The following is a 14917-nucleotide window of genomic DNA, read 5'->3' as shown; positions in this document are numbered from 1 at the left end:
ATCATCACCATTTACCATTTCTAAAATTTTATCATCTCAAACAGAAACTGTGCAACCATTGAGCAGTAACTCCCCATCCCCCTTATCCCAGTCCCTATTAACCTCTTTCTTTTTAAGATTTTATTTATTTATTCATGAGAGACACAGAGACACAGGTAGAGGGAGAAGTAGGCTCCCTGAGGGGAGTCTGATGTGGGACTCCATCCCAGGACCCAGAGATTGCCACCTGAGCTGATGGCAGATACTCAACCACTGAGCCACCCAGGTGTCCTGTCCCATTAACCTATTATCTGTTTTGTTTCTGAATTTGCCTGTTCTAGGTATTTCATGTAAGTGGAATCATACAGTATTTGTCCTTTTGTGTCTGGGCTATTTCACTGAACACAATGTTTTTAAGATTCATCTATGCCATAGCATTTATCAGGATTTTATTCCTTCTCATGGCTGAATAATATTCCATTGTATGTATATGTCACAGTTTGTTTATCCCTTCATCTACTTATGGACATTTGGGTTTGTTGCAACTGCTTGGTTAATGCAAATGATGCTGCATGAATATTAGCATACAAATATCTGAATGAGTCCCTGCTTTCAATTCCTTTGGGACCATACTTAGGAGTAGAATTGCTTGGTCATGAGGTAATTCTATGTTTAGTTTCTTTAGGAACTACCAAGCTGTTTTCCATAGCACCGCACCATTTTACATTCCTACACTGAGTATGAGAGCTCCACTTTCTCCACATCCTCACCAACGCTTGTCATTGTCCATTTTTTTGATAGCAACCATCCTAGTGAGTGTAGTTTTGATTCACATCTATACCTCAGCATTGTTGATATTTTCATCTATTAGTGATATTGATCTGTAATTTTCATTCTTGTGAGTCTTCATCTGGCTTTGATATCAGGATAATGCTGGCCTCATAGAATTAATTAGGAAGCGTTCTCTACTCTTCTCTTCTTCATAGCAGTTAGAAAAGAATTAATGTTAAATTCCCTGAAATGGTTCATAGAATTAACCAGTAAACCATCTGGCCCTGGACCTTTCTCTGCTAGGAGGTTTTTAATTACTAATTCCATCTCTTGACTAGTTCTTGAGTCAGTGTGGGTATTTTGTGCTTTTCTAAAAATTGGGCCATTTCATCCAGGATAACCAATTTGCTGGCATAAAATTGTTCATAATATTCTCTCATATTCATTTTTATTTCATATGTTTGGCAGTAATGTTCTCATTTTCATTTATAATTTTAGTTATTTCCATCTTCTCTCCTTTTTTCTTCTCCAATTTTGTTGATATTTTCAAAGAACTAAATTTTGATTTTATTGATTCTCTCAACTGGTTTTCTATTTTCTATTTTATCTCTGCTTTAATCTTTATTTCCTCCAGTTAGCTTTGGGTTTAGTTTACTCTTTTTTCTGGTTCATCAGAGTCTAAGTTTAGGTTATTTTTCAGATATTTCTCCTTTTTTAAAAATACCTATAGGGGTACCTGGATGACTCAGCCAGTTAAGCGTCCAACCCTTGGGACGCCTGGGTGGCTCAGTGATTGCACATCTGTCTTCAGCTCAGGTTGTGATCCCAGGATCCTGGGACCGAATTCTACATCAGGATCCTGGCAAGGAGTCTGCTTCTTCATCTGTCTATGTCTCTGCCTCTCTCTCTGTGTCTCTCATGAATGAATAAATAAATAAAATCTTTTACAAAAAAAAAAAAGTATCCACTCTTGATTTCAGCTCAGGTCATGATCTCAGAATCATGAGATCAAGATTCTCTTCCTCTCCCTCTGACTCACTCCCCACTCTCTCTCCTCCCTAAAAATTTATTTATTTGTTTGTTTGTTTGTTTGTTTATTTATTAAAATAGGTATTTACAGCTATAAATTTTCCTCTGAGCACTGCCTTACTTGCCTCCCATAAATTCTGAGATGTTTAATTTTCCTTTTCATTAATCTGTAAATGTTTTCTAATTTCTTTTGAGATTGCTTTCTTACCCATTAGTTCCCTAAGAGTGTGCTGCTTAATTATTATGTATTTTTTACATTTTCCAGATGGCCCTTGGTTTTCATTTCTAGCTTCATCACACTGTGGTTGGAGATAATACTTTGTATGATTATAATCTTTTAAATTTATTGAGATTTCTTTTGTGGCCTAACATGTGATCTACCTTGGAGAATGTTCCATGTGCACTTGAGAAAAAAATGTATTTTGCTTTTGATGGGATGTTCTATATATGTCTGTCAGGTCTAGTAGGTTTATAGTGTTAGTCAAGCCTCTATATCCTTATTGATTATCTGTCTAAATGTTCTTGCATTATTAAAGTGGTATATTGAAGGCTCCAACTATAACAGAGAATTATTTCTCCCTTCTATTTTGTCAATACTTATTTCATATATTTTGGAGCTCTGTTGTTTGGTGCATAGATGTTTAAAATTATTGCATCTTCTTGATGTTGATGCTTTTATCAATATATAATGCCTCTTTTGTCTCATAACAGTTTTTTACTTAAAGTCTATTTTGTCTAACAATGTAGATCCCCAGATCTCTTTTGGTTACTATTTGCATGGAATATCTTTTTCCATTCCTTCACCTCAATCTATTTTCCTTTGGGTCTAAAATAAGTCTCTTGAAGATAGTATACAGTTGGATCATTTTTTTAATCCATTCTACCAGTCTCTGTCTTTTGATTACAAAGTTTAATCAACTTAGATTTAAAGTAATTCCTGATAAAGACTTAGTTCTGCCATTTTGTTATTCATTTTCTGTATGTCTTTCTTTTGTTCACCTCATTGCCTCCATTACTATCTTCTTTTGTGTTTAATCAATTTTTTTGTATTGAACTGTTTTGATTCCTTTTGTGTATATTTTATTGGCACATCCTTTGTGGTTGCCATGGGACTACATTTGCCATTTTAAAGTAAAGACAGTCTAATTTTAATTGATACCAATTTAACTTCAATAGACTATAAAAACTATGCCCCTACACAGCTCCTTTGTTATTGCTGTCACAAATTACATCTTTTTACCATGTACACTCAGGAACATGGATTTATAATTCATAAATTATAAATTTTATGCATTTGTCTTTTCAATCATATAGAAAACAAAAAGTGGAGGTAGAAGCCAAAAATAGAGCAATACAGGCTTTTATGTTTGCCCATCTATTTACCATTACTGAATTATTTATTTCCTCACATGGCTTCAAGTTATTCTCTAATGTCTTTCATTTCTACCTAAAGGACACTCATTAGCATTTCTCGCAGAGCAGGTCTAGTGGTAATGAACCTCTTTTAGCTTTTGTTACCTGGAAATTTCTTACTATTTCCCTCATTTTTTTGAAGGACAGTTTTGCTGGGTATAGAATTCTTGATCAACAATTTTTTTCTTTCCACATTAAATATATCTTCCTTGTGCCTTCTAGTCTTCATGATTTTTGATAAGAAAATAGCTGTCAATCTTATTGAGGATCTCTTGTATATAAGGAATTGCTTCTCCCTTGCCACTTTCAAGAGTCTCTTGTCTTTGACTTTTGACAATTTGATTATGTGTTTCCCTGTGGGTCTCATTGAGTTAACCTTACTTGTAGTTTATTGAGCTCTTGAATTTGTAGATTCATGTATATCACCAAATTTAGGATGTGTTCAGCCATTATTTCTTCAAATATTCTCCTGTCATTCTCTCTTCTCCTTCTGGAACTCCTATAAGTATATGATGGTCTGCTTGATAATGTTCCAGTAGCCTCTGAGGCTATCTTCAATTTTCTTCATTCTTTTCTCTTTCTCCTCTTCAGACTAAATTATTTCATTTGTCATATCTTAAATTTGCTGATTGTTTTTCTGCCCATTCAGATCTACTATTGAGCCCTTCTAGTGAGTATTTTGTTTCAGTTACACTTTTCAGCTCCAGAATTTGATTACTTGTTACAACTTCTTTATTAATATTCTCATTTTGTTCATATGTTGTTTTTCTGATTTCCTTTAGTTCTACATCCATGTTTCCTTTAACTCTTTGGACGTCATTAAGACAGTTGTTCTAAAGTCTTTAATAAATCTGATATTTGAGTTTCTTCAGGGATGATTTCTGTCCACTTATCTTTGCTTGTTCAATGGGCCATGTGTTTCTATTTCTTTGTATGTCTTGTGATACTTTGTTGAAAACTGGTCATTTAAATATTATAATGTGGTAACTCTGGAAATCAGATTCTCCAAATCCCCCAGTTTGCTGGCTTTGTTGCTGTTTTTGCTGTTGTTTTTACCATTGTTGAAGGCTACAGTAGTCCATCTGTTTAGGTAATTTTCCAAACTATTTTTGCAAAAACTATATTCCTTGAAGAGTCTTATAACTTGTGTTCAGCCAGTGTTTAGACAAAGAGTTCCTCAAATGCTGGGAGAAAAAGAAAAAAAAAAAAACAGAAAAGAAAGCACAGGGGGAAATAGCACAGAATAAACACACAGAAAAACACCAAAAATGAACAAACAAATTTCTCTCCCAGTCTTTGCACTGCTGGGCCACACCAGCCTCCTTAGGATCAGCCTGAGGTGAAAGTTTAGTCTTCTCTTTCTTTTTTCTAAGTATGTATCTTTCTCTGAACAAACAAGTGGTTTTCTATTTTTTTTAAGATTTATTTATTTATTCATGATAGGCATAGAGAGAAAGAGAGGCAGAGATTCAGGAGGAGGGAGAAGCAGGCTCCATGCCAGGAGCCTGACGCGGGACTTGATCCCGGGACTCCAGGATTGTGCCCTGGGCCAAAGGCAGGCGCCAAACCGCTGAGCCACCCAGGGATCCCCCAAACAAGTGGTTTTCTAAATTTCTATATATACACAAGTGCTTTTGAATATCCCAAAGGTCTCCCCCAGCTGTTGCTCCTGGGCAGGAGACAGCCTGCTGTATTTCTCAATCAGTAACTTTTGTCCAGCTGTTTTCAGTTTGTTAGTCCACCTTGCAGTGTTTTCAAGCAATGCTTGCCATTTTTCTAGCCTCCACCCTGAGTTACCCAAAAGAAAGACAAGCACTTGATGTCAGTCCTTTAGGTAACCCAAAACAGGTTAGAATAGACTTATATAATAATTTTCCAGTAAAATCTGCTCTGCTCCCCCTGGAATCAGGGACCAGAGTCCCATACCAGGAATGTGAGCTGTCATCTCCAAGGTCACTGCCATCCTGGGGAGGAGTAGGACAAGGGCAAGTAGAAATGCCACAAAGTCCTCCCACTATTTTCAAGTTGCCTTTTTCTTGGTTCAAGGTTTGCTTGGTTACACTAAACTTTAGGCTATTTTCCAGAGTTCAAAAATGTTGGTTCTGACAGTTTATATTTCTCTTTTGATGTTTCTGTGAGGGAATGACTGCTTGGAGTCACTTACTCTACTATTTTCCTGATGTCATTCCCTGACATTGCTTTAACTACTAAATTTTGTGGTTGTTTGTATATTAGTTTCCTATGGCTACTGTAGCAAATAACCACAAATTTTGTGATTTAAAAGAACAGAAATTCATTCTTTCACAGTTTTGGAGGCCATAAGTCTGAAATCAGTTTTACTGGGCTGAAATCAAGTGTTATCAGGGCTGTACTCCTTCCGGAGGCTCTCAGGAAGAATCCATTCCTTGCCTCTTCCGATTCCAGTTGGCTGCCAGCATTCCAAGTCTTTTGGCCACATTACCCCAATCTCTGCTTCTGCGGTCATATCACTTCCTCTTCTTCTGTTGGTCCAGTCTCCTTCTGCCTCTCTCTTAAGAACATATGTGATGGCATTTAGGACTTACCCCAATAATCCAGTTAATCTCATCTCAAGACTCTCGATTTAATCATACCTGCAAAACACTTTTCCAAATAAGGTAACATCTACAAATTCTGGGAATTAGGATGTTAATATCTTCGGGGGGCTATTTTTCAGCCTAGCACATGCAGCAATAGGTAAGTGCAACAAGTGGTTTGAGAGAATAAGTCAAACTGCAGACAGCAAAGTGAGGATCCTGGGTCCCCTGACCCCATTCACCTCAGCACTGTCACACCAAACTATGAATCCTCTTTTCCTCTTCTTCTTGTTTAAATTGGGTCTCTTCTTCTTGAAAGTACAGAGCACACACACACATACACACACACATGCATACACACAAACACACACACACAATTTTAATGTTAACTGAAATTTCACACATTTATGTTATTTTCATTTTATCCCAAATAAGCTAACATTCCCTAAGAAAAAAACTAATATCCTTTACACATTTTTTGGTCCACCATGGCATGGTAAACCTGGCAAAGAGTCAATAACATGCTGTTCATGTGAAAAGGTACTGTGATATACTAATCCAAAAGCCATTCTCTGCTCTTCACTAGCTTCAGGGTTTTACACAAAACAAGATACAAGTAATAGCCAGGTTACTTTGTGGACAGGAAAGGAATAATTAGCTCATTCATGTCACAGAAGTCTGCCTTTTTTTTTTAACTTTTCTATCAAATATCTGCATTTGACAATAGACTAGTGAAACCAAATTATTCAAACTTTTGCAGAAACACCTGGATATGTTTAGTATTTAGCTCTGCCCTGAGTCCATTAGGCTCTTGTTATGGGCTGAATTATGTCCCCTCAAAATTCCTATGTTAAAGTACCTAAGTACCACATAAAATGACTATATTTGGAGATAGACTCTTTAAAGAGTTATAAAATTAACATGAAATCATTGGGTAGGCCCTAATCCTAAATGACTGGTGTCCTTCTAAAAAGAGAGAATTAGAGCACAGACACACTGAGGGAGGACCCCATGAGGACACAGGGAGAAGACGGTCATCTACAAGACAAAGAGAGAGGCCTCAAAAGGAGCCAACCCACCAACACCTGCTTTGAATTCCAGCCTACAGAACTATGAGGAAATAAATTTTATTTTTCAAGCCACCAGTCTGCAGTGCTTTGTGATAATAGCCTAAGTGACTAACACCCTGCATCTCCCTTTAAGGGTAAATCTACCATCTGTACCAAAAGCAGGGACACTTTGGACCTGAAATGATTGTGGGAAGATTCAGTCATGCTGAGGTTTTTGTTCCTGATCACAGACACACCCCTTCCAGTTCTCAATCTGTAGAAAGAGGGGAAGCAAACACTTGCTAAATAAAGTAAAATTGCTGACATTTCTAAAGTTCTAAGTGCTCTCACAGAAAAACTATCCCAGCTAGCCAGCCTCAATATAAGTCACTGCTTTGTCCTGTCTGGCTACCTGCAGAGCAGCTGAGTTCCTCAGGCCCAGATGGAATATCTCCCCAGGTGAACTTACTCTCCTGGGCTCCCAGCTTGCCTCTCAGCCACTCAGGGAAGGTGGCAGGAACATAGAAAACTGTGGGATATGCTTCAAAATCAGTCTTGTAAGTGCAAGAGGAACTTCTGCCCAACCTCCTGCTCCCACCCACCAGACTCTACAGCTTGAGAAACTTGTGTCATTTGTAGAGTTTCCTAGAGAGTAAGATGCTGTGTCCACTATTTTCACAACCACCTGCTACCACTCATTAAAAACATGCTACAGTTCAGCCAGCAGGAAAGTGTGTCCAAGTTTCAACTAAGTGCTTAATAACGGGAAGGAGATGGAGGGGGAAAAAGATTTTTTGTTTGTTTGTCTTGATGTTTTGTGTTCAGCAGCATGTCTAGCCTTGATGGTCAGATTTCATAGTGAATAATGTGCTGTACTCCATGCAATCCCTACAGGACTGACCGACTTCCTCAGAGCCAGGGAAGGCAAGGGAGAGGTCCATCAATGTGGGGAACAGATGGTAAGGTGGCCATCAAGAGAAGACATTTTCTCTGTGCTTCCACCTCCAAAGTTCTGAAGGTCTAATAAATTCCAAACCTTAACACCCCAGCAGAGGAGGTAGCTGAGTGTACACCCAGCTGGAACACCAAGGAAAAAAGGCGTCACGCTGAAATCACATTCTGTGCTACAAATGAAAGGGAAGTTTACCATATGCAGATAAACCATCTGGGTCTGTGCATAAAGCTCACATCTGAAGTAGGTGTCACACGATGTACTACACTCCTAGCACTCATGAAAAATGCCAACACACAAACTGCAAATATGAACAATGACCTGAAAGCCAGCATTGGCTGAGATATTGGACCTTAACTTATACAAACATAAACTCTCCTGTAAACAGGAAAAGAAGCTAAGACAATAAACTAAGTGAAGTAAATGGTGTTTGTCTGCATTCTCTTTTTACAATGTTTGTTTTCACAAATAGCTCATCTCTCAATTTTTAAGCTTTTACCTAAAATAAGAGGAAGCAGACACACAAGCTTTTGCTTTTGTGAGAATAATATTGAAGGTTAAAATTGAAATAATACATATGCGAACTTCCTAATACCCTAAGGTTTTAGATAAAATCATAGAAAATCCTCCTGATGCATCCCAAGTGGAGCCCTCCTCCACTTCTTCCCTAATCGTCATGGAAAGAAGAGTTTCCAGAATCCAGAAACTTTCTAGGTTTGGTCGCCACAACTCCTCCAAAACTCAGTTTTCCACATTGGAATACAAAATGCTCGTAGACCCAGCAAGGACAGGAGGCAAAGATATGGGTGGCCTGAGGACACAGCTGGTCCCCTCTGAGCAGTGTCTGTGGCCTCACCAGAGAAACAGGGGCAGTATCAATTCCTCCCACAGTGATCCTGGGATGTAATAGCTACATATGGGAAAGTGCCCAACATGGAACAGATGTGCAACAGCTCTACATTAACATACATATCACATGTAAAAAAAAACCTATAGACAATGCATACAAAATGCCATTTACTTTACTTGGTTGCATTGTCTTAGCTTCTTTTCCTGGTACTTACTGCAAGCACTCCTCAGAACCTAGAGGGAGAACCTGGTAGATAGCAGGCCACTGCGATGATGTTTCTAAACCTTGCATGTGGGGAGGAAGAGAAGTGCATGAGCACAGGTATTGCAGACAGAAACTGCACCCCCGTCCACCTCTGTACTCAGTGCAGCTCTTTTCTCTGTAAACATCTTAAGTGCCAGTCCTGTCTCTCTGAGCAGATCCCAAATGCAGTCTACTCTTTCAGTAGGAACACAAAGCAATACAGGCTGCCAAAAATAGCATTTCTCTTCTGCGGACCCCAAAATGGCACCCACTCCCATTTTGAAAGGGCTCTATCACATCCAGGGCTATGAGGAGAGGAAGCAGAGCTTCTGTTTCTAAGCATGAGACTCCAGGAAGCCACTCAGACACCAAATCCTAAAGGAGATAGAGAATGGGGTCCTCCCTGAAAAACAGGGCTGTCAACTTGGATGATTTATACACCATCACCAAAGAGCAAAGAGCAACTGTAAATAGACCGATCTTGCTTAAAGAAAAAATGAAGATTATGGCAATTTAGGAAACAGCTGGTCACTCTCTAGAGTGGTTTTATGTTTGACCTCTACTGTCATCATTCCTCTTTCCAATGTCTCACATCATACTTGTGTTTTGTCATAATGGATATTGGTGAAGACAAAGGATAGAGGAACCAATTCAGTGCTGACCACTCTTTACACTAAGAAAGAAATCCTAAGCAAGCAGGGTAAAGCCAGCTGTGTTATATATCACAGTGATGTGAGTCCCTGAAATGATGAATTCCTGAAATTTTTCTCCTTCTTCCCCACAACCTCATTCCATTTGCTTCAGGAGTGAGCAGCAGATATGGTCACAGGCAGGGGAACGTTCCAGGCCAGATGTCAGTGCAGAAGCAGCTGAAACAGCAACCACATTGGACATCCTTGCCCACGCTCTCCTTTTCTCCCTCTCAGCCGGTCACAGACCCCGCCCTCCATCTCCCATTTCAGGACAGCACTTTCTCCTTCTGCAGGACTCTGAAGTCCCACACTTGCCCTTCAGCTGACCACAGACATGAGACAAGCACTAACGTGATGAAATCAGTAAGGCGTTTTGAGCCTCTGCAGAGAAACTCTTAAGCAAGTACCAAATGGTGTTATTCTTTTCCTGCCCAAGCTCTCCCAGCTTTATGCAAGAATATAAGGAATTATTAACTTTACTTCCTAGGCAAGGGAGAGGTGTAATTAGAGCCCTGGGGTTTTCCCACAAGGCAGTAGTGAGTAAATCTGCCAGCACTTTGAGGAGATAAAACATGGAACTTTCTATTCTGTGCCAATTGCTCCTTTGTCTGGAACAGAAAGTCATTTTTTATGAGTGAAACTAAAAAGAAAGAGAAAAGTTACAAAACCAAGGGAGAGCCCTCCAGATTCTCGTGGCAAACCTCGTGGACTCCAGCAGTCCCTGGGGGGCTCCCCTGAGAAAGAGCACAGCCCCACCACTGCTGCTAACACTGAAGCAGAAGTGAGTCCACTCAAAGACTGTGAAGGCTGAGTATACAGCAAAATCACAATCCTTGAAACATTTACTAGTAACCCTAGATAAACCAAGTGAGAAAGGAAATCTTACTCAAATCGTATTTCAACAAATCTCATTACAATAAACTCTCCACCTCAATATCAACCAAACTTCCCAAATGACTTGGCCATTAGTTTACAAAAATGTATGGATCACTTACTACATGCCAGTCGATGCACTGGGCCCTGTGGTGATCCATTTCAGACCATAGCCAACTTCACATCCCATTTCAAGACAACCACACTGTGGGACAGTGGCTTTTACACCTCTCTGTGTTCTCTAATGTGCTCTTCCAGACGCATCCTCCTTTCCCTCCAAGGCCCACCTAGGTTACCACCCCCTCCAGAGAGCTTTGATCCTCACCCACCCCACCTCTACCAGAAGTAGTTTCTCCTCCTTTGGAACTTCCTTAGTTTATATTTTAAGGGACGTGTTATGTGTAACTTTACTATCATTATTGTGTACTGTGCTACCTCCCCCCTCCCTGGTCAGAAACTCCCTGAGATGAAAATCCTAAGGACAGTGCTCAATGTGTCTTTTTTTTTTAAGATTTTATTTATTTATTCATGATAGGCAGAGAGAGAGAGGCAGAGACACAGGCAGAGGGAGAAGCAGGCTCTATGCAGGGATCCCGACTTGGGACTCGATCCCAGGACCCCAGGATCATGCCCTGGGCCAAAGGCAGGCGCTAAACCGCTGAGCCACCCAGGGATCCCCTCAATGTGTCATTTAAAATGGCCTTGCATCAGCGTGCCTTGGTGGCTCAGTCAGTTAAGTGTCTGACTCTTGATTTCAGCTCAGGTCATGATCTCAGATCGTGAGATCGAGCCCCACGTCAGGCTTTGGGCTCAGCGTGGAGTCTGCTTGGGATTCTCTCTCTCCATCTCCCCCTGCCCTTCCTCTCTTTCGCACTGAACTAACAAACAAATAGATAAATAAAATCTTTTTAAAAAGAAATAAATAAAATGGACCATGTCTCCCTTGTATCCCACCAGCACGCCAAGTGCAATTCTCTGGACAGCTGCAAGAGTGCCCTTTGGGAGCTTGCTGGAAATGGAGAGTCTCCACTCCAGCCCAGACCTACTTGGTCAGAATGTCCATTTAACACATTCCACAGATGATTCCTATATACATTAAAGTTTGAGAAGCACTGTAATATACAATAGATGCTCAATAGATTTTTTTTTTTAAAGTGAGACAAATTCTACACAAATATCTCCCCCTCATGTACCTCATCCCGGGGACTGCAGATGAGCTAAGTAATCCCATCCTGAGATGGCAAGAGTGCTTGATCCTTGTGCTCACTCCAGCTGGCCATCCGTGGCCCCTGTGCATTCAGCAGCAAGTAACTTCCTTGTTCATCACAAAACTCTGGCGTACTGCCCACCTACTATGTGCCAGGCCCTCTGCACATTTCATAAGAGCATTCACATCTCACCACACTGAACCAGGTTTGCAGATTTGGGAGTTTAAACAGAAGGGGGTCAGTATGTGATTCTGTGTGTTAAGTGCTTCCCAGGGTGCTTGTCCCGTCCACAGACTCCTGATGCATCAAGAGGGACACAGCCCCTGATGGCTTCCTGCTCCTGCCCCCAGGACTCAGCTGGCTGCTATGCAACAAGGCCGGTCCTCCGCAGAGTAAAGCCCTGCGCCAGTGTTTTCTCACATACCAGCATGCCTCCTGACCACTGGAAGGCTTCTAAAACAGACTGCTGGGCCTGCCCCCAAGCTTCTCATTCAGGAGACATTCTCATTCTCGACATAGAAACAGGACAAAGAAATTCAGACAAAACACTAAATAAAGGTGTCTTTATTCCTTTGGCTTCCCTGATGAGGCGTTATCTTATCCAATCTTGTTCTCTTGTGTGTTTTGGAGATATATGGAAAAAAGACTAAAGAAGTGAGCCTTTGTTTAATGAAGCCCACTACAAAAACCAAGTCCAGAAAGTTCCCCAGGCCTTGATCAGAAAAAGAGGGCCTGGTTTTCCACCTATGTCTTCAGTTTTGTGTGTTAGGGCGAGAGCTGTGTGCTAAAGGCCCATGCCAGAGAAAATTAATTTGGCCAGCAGTGGAGAGCCTCAAACCTAGGCTCGGTTGTCCCTCACAGACGAAAGTCAGTGAGTGCCCCTTCTGCAGGCATTGCTCCTTTGCTCTCTGCCTACAGCTGTGCCCATTCACAAGGTGCACTCTGCCTCAGACTCGCCTCCTCTCCCACACATCTCAGTCTCCGCCCAGTGCTGTCATGAAATCAAGACAGCCTGTAGAAAGAGTGGGAGAGTTTAGAGTTCCACCTCCATTCCCAGATTCCTCTCCTTCCTCCCACCCCGTCACACTCTAACTCCACCTCACCTCAATGGTAAATGTAATAACACTACACCAGCTCTGGGTGTTTCTAGAACAGGATTTGCAACCTCCTTTTGGAAATCACTCATCCCACTCTGTGGCGTGCCGGTACCAATGGTCCGTGACATATTTACTGGAAATAAGAAATATGGATCAGTAATGTTGAAGACCCAAGCCTCCAGGCTAACCAGCTTCCAGAAGAATCCTTAGGTCTACATTCTATTTCCAGACCTATTCTGAGTGTGCTAAACCTGGTTATCACCAGGATGATCTATCAAGTTCATAAATGTCTAGGGGAACCTGGAAGTTATTTTAAGCCTTCTCTATTCCCCACATTCAGGAGAAATGGGTATAAAATGTGGCAATCAGCATCCAAAGTCTTAAAGACTCTTCCCAGGCCAACCATACTGGAAATCCTTCCTTTGACCCAGTCTACCCCATGTCCATTCAGCTGCCACATCAGTCCTTGTCTGCTTCTGCTCCAGCTCCTACTACAATGTCTCGTTTTAACTGTTGTTGGTTTGTTTCTTTTTTTCTATCTAATCAATTCCTCTATCTTCTGGTCTCATGTTGTGAATTCTCTTTTCTAGCTTGGATGTTTGGGGATATCACATGAAAATTTGATACATTTGACCCCTTTGGCACAGCCTGGCATTTCTCAAACCCATTTCATTTCCTATCTCTGGTCCTGTAAAGTATGAAGTCAAAAAGTTCCATGAGAGCTCATATTTATAGGCATCACAAGGTCAGATACTGTGTCCACCTTACTTTCCTATTCCTGCCACATTGCCTAACACATAATACAACAAATATTTTTCAATGAATGAATAAATTATAGATCTATCACATGTTAGGCAGGCAGATGACGAGTTAATAGCTTTCATTGTCCAAATACCCCAAGTATTTCAAGGTAATCAACAAATTTATAATTCAAAGGATTAATGCTCATAAAGTCCTTTTATATCCACAAAATAATAGTGCTATAAAACAATCAATTGTTACTGAGTGGAGGTGATCAGAGAAAAGACTACACAATTCATTTGGGGGGTAGAAAATCGGTATAAATGAGGGTAGAAGAGAAATGGGACATTCCAGGGAAAAGAAGAAATAAGCAATAAACAAAATAAAACTCACCTTTATCATAATCATCATCTTCAATTGCTTTTTCTTGAAGTTTCTGAAGCTTTAATCTTAGGGATTTTACCTAAGGGGTAAGGGTTTGAAGGGGAAAGAAAATGAAAGCCAAATTAGAATAGCATTCAAGCAAACTTATTTTTTTAAAGCTAAAAACATTTAGAAATGATTTTAAAACTGAAGTTCTTTATTCTCCTTTAAAAAAAGAACCACAAATGTACATTTTTCCAATGCCAGATGCATTAGTTTCTCAAAAAAAAGAAAAAGTTATATAAAGAGAAAGTGTAATTTGAGCATAAAATCCACAAAAAGAGTTAGAAAGTTATTTTAAACAAAAACATCACATTGTACCCTTATCTGCATGAAAAAAAAAATGCATAATGAAAAGGAACACAAACTTCCTGACCTGACCAAATGGTCTCTGTTCTCAAAATCACATTAAAATGATGAAGATAAACACACCAAGACTGGAAGGGAAGCCAAGAGAAGAAGAAAGTGAACTCTAACTCGGCAGGCTGCCCTGCTGGCTGGCTGAGACTGACAAGAAGGACTTCACAAAATCCTTCCAGAAAAGAGCATCACCTTATTTAACCCACATATAGACACAGTGATCCCATCGCTTGTCAGAGGGTTACCAACACATTCATTTTTAATTGTTTTTCTTCTTGACAGGAGGCCCGGGATTTTCTGAAGATAATTCTAGGCCTATCAGTGAATGGATTTGGGTTTACTTCCCGAAACACACCTTCCTCCATGCTTTGCCTGGCTACATCTACATTTCCTTCAATATCCAGTTCAGGTATCACCCCCTCCGGTCTGTGCAAAATGTCCTTTCTGGGTACTGTCTCTGTGATGTGTGCCTGTTCCTATTCATGTAAGCCATTCAACAAATATTTACGGAGTGTCTCCTAGGTGTTAGGCACCATCTGAAGTGTTGAGGATACAGCACAAGATTCTTAGCCATCTCTGGACATATATTCTTGAGCAGGTACATTTTCTGGAGTCTTAGAAAAAGATTAGTGTTAAGAAAGAAGAAAAACCATAGAACCCAGTAAGGGGCATCAAGAATGTT

General features: G+C 40.3%; 1 protein-coding gene across 7 annotated transcripts in view; it reads right to left on the bottom strand.

Annotated features, from left to right (window-relative positions):
* The window catches only part of DISC1 (DISC1 scaffold protein), a 346483-nt gene that overhangs the window by 274399 nt on the left and 57167 nt on the right, over positions 1-14917 (bottom strand). For all 7 annotated transcript variants that reach the window (XR_008662318.1, XR_008662319.1, XM_055308948.1 and 4 more), the window contains exon 3: positions 13846-13915. Coding sequence is in view for 5 of the 7 variants with exons in the window: in XM_055308948.1 (XP_055164923.1) it covers positions 13846-13915 (70 nt within the window). In the remaining 2 variants the exon portion in view is untranslated. The remainder of the gene's footprint in view (positions 1-13845; positions 13916-14917) is intronic.

Source organism: Nyctereutes procyonoides, unplaced genomic scaffold (assembly GCF_905146905.1).
Source record: "Nyctereutes procyonoides isolate TBG_1078 unplaced genomic scaffold, NYPRO_anot_genome, whole genome shotgun sequence".
NCBI lineage: Eukaryota > Metazoa > Chordata > Mammalia > Carnivora > Canidae > Nyctereutes > Nyctereutes procyonoides.
This window is presented reverse-complemented; position numbering and strand designations above follow the sequence as displayed.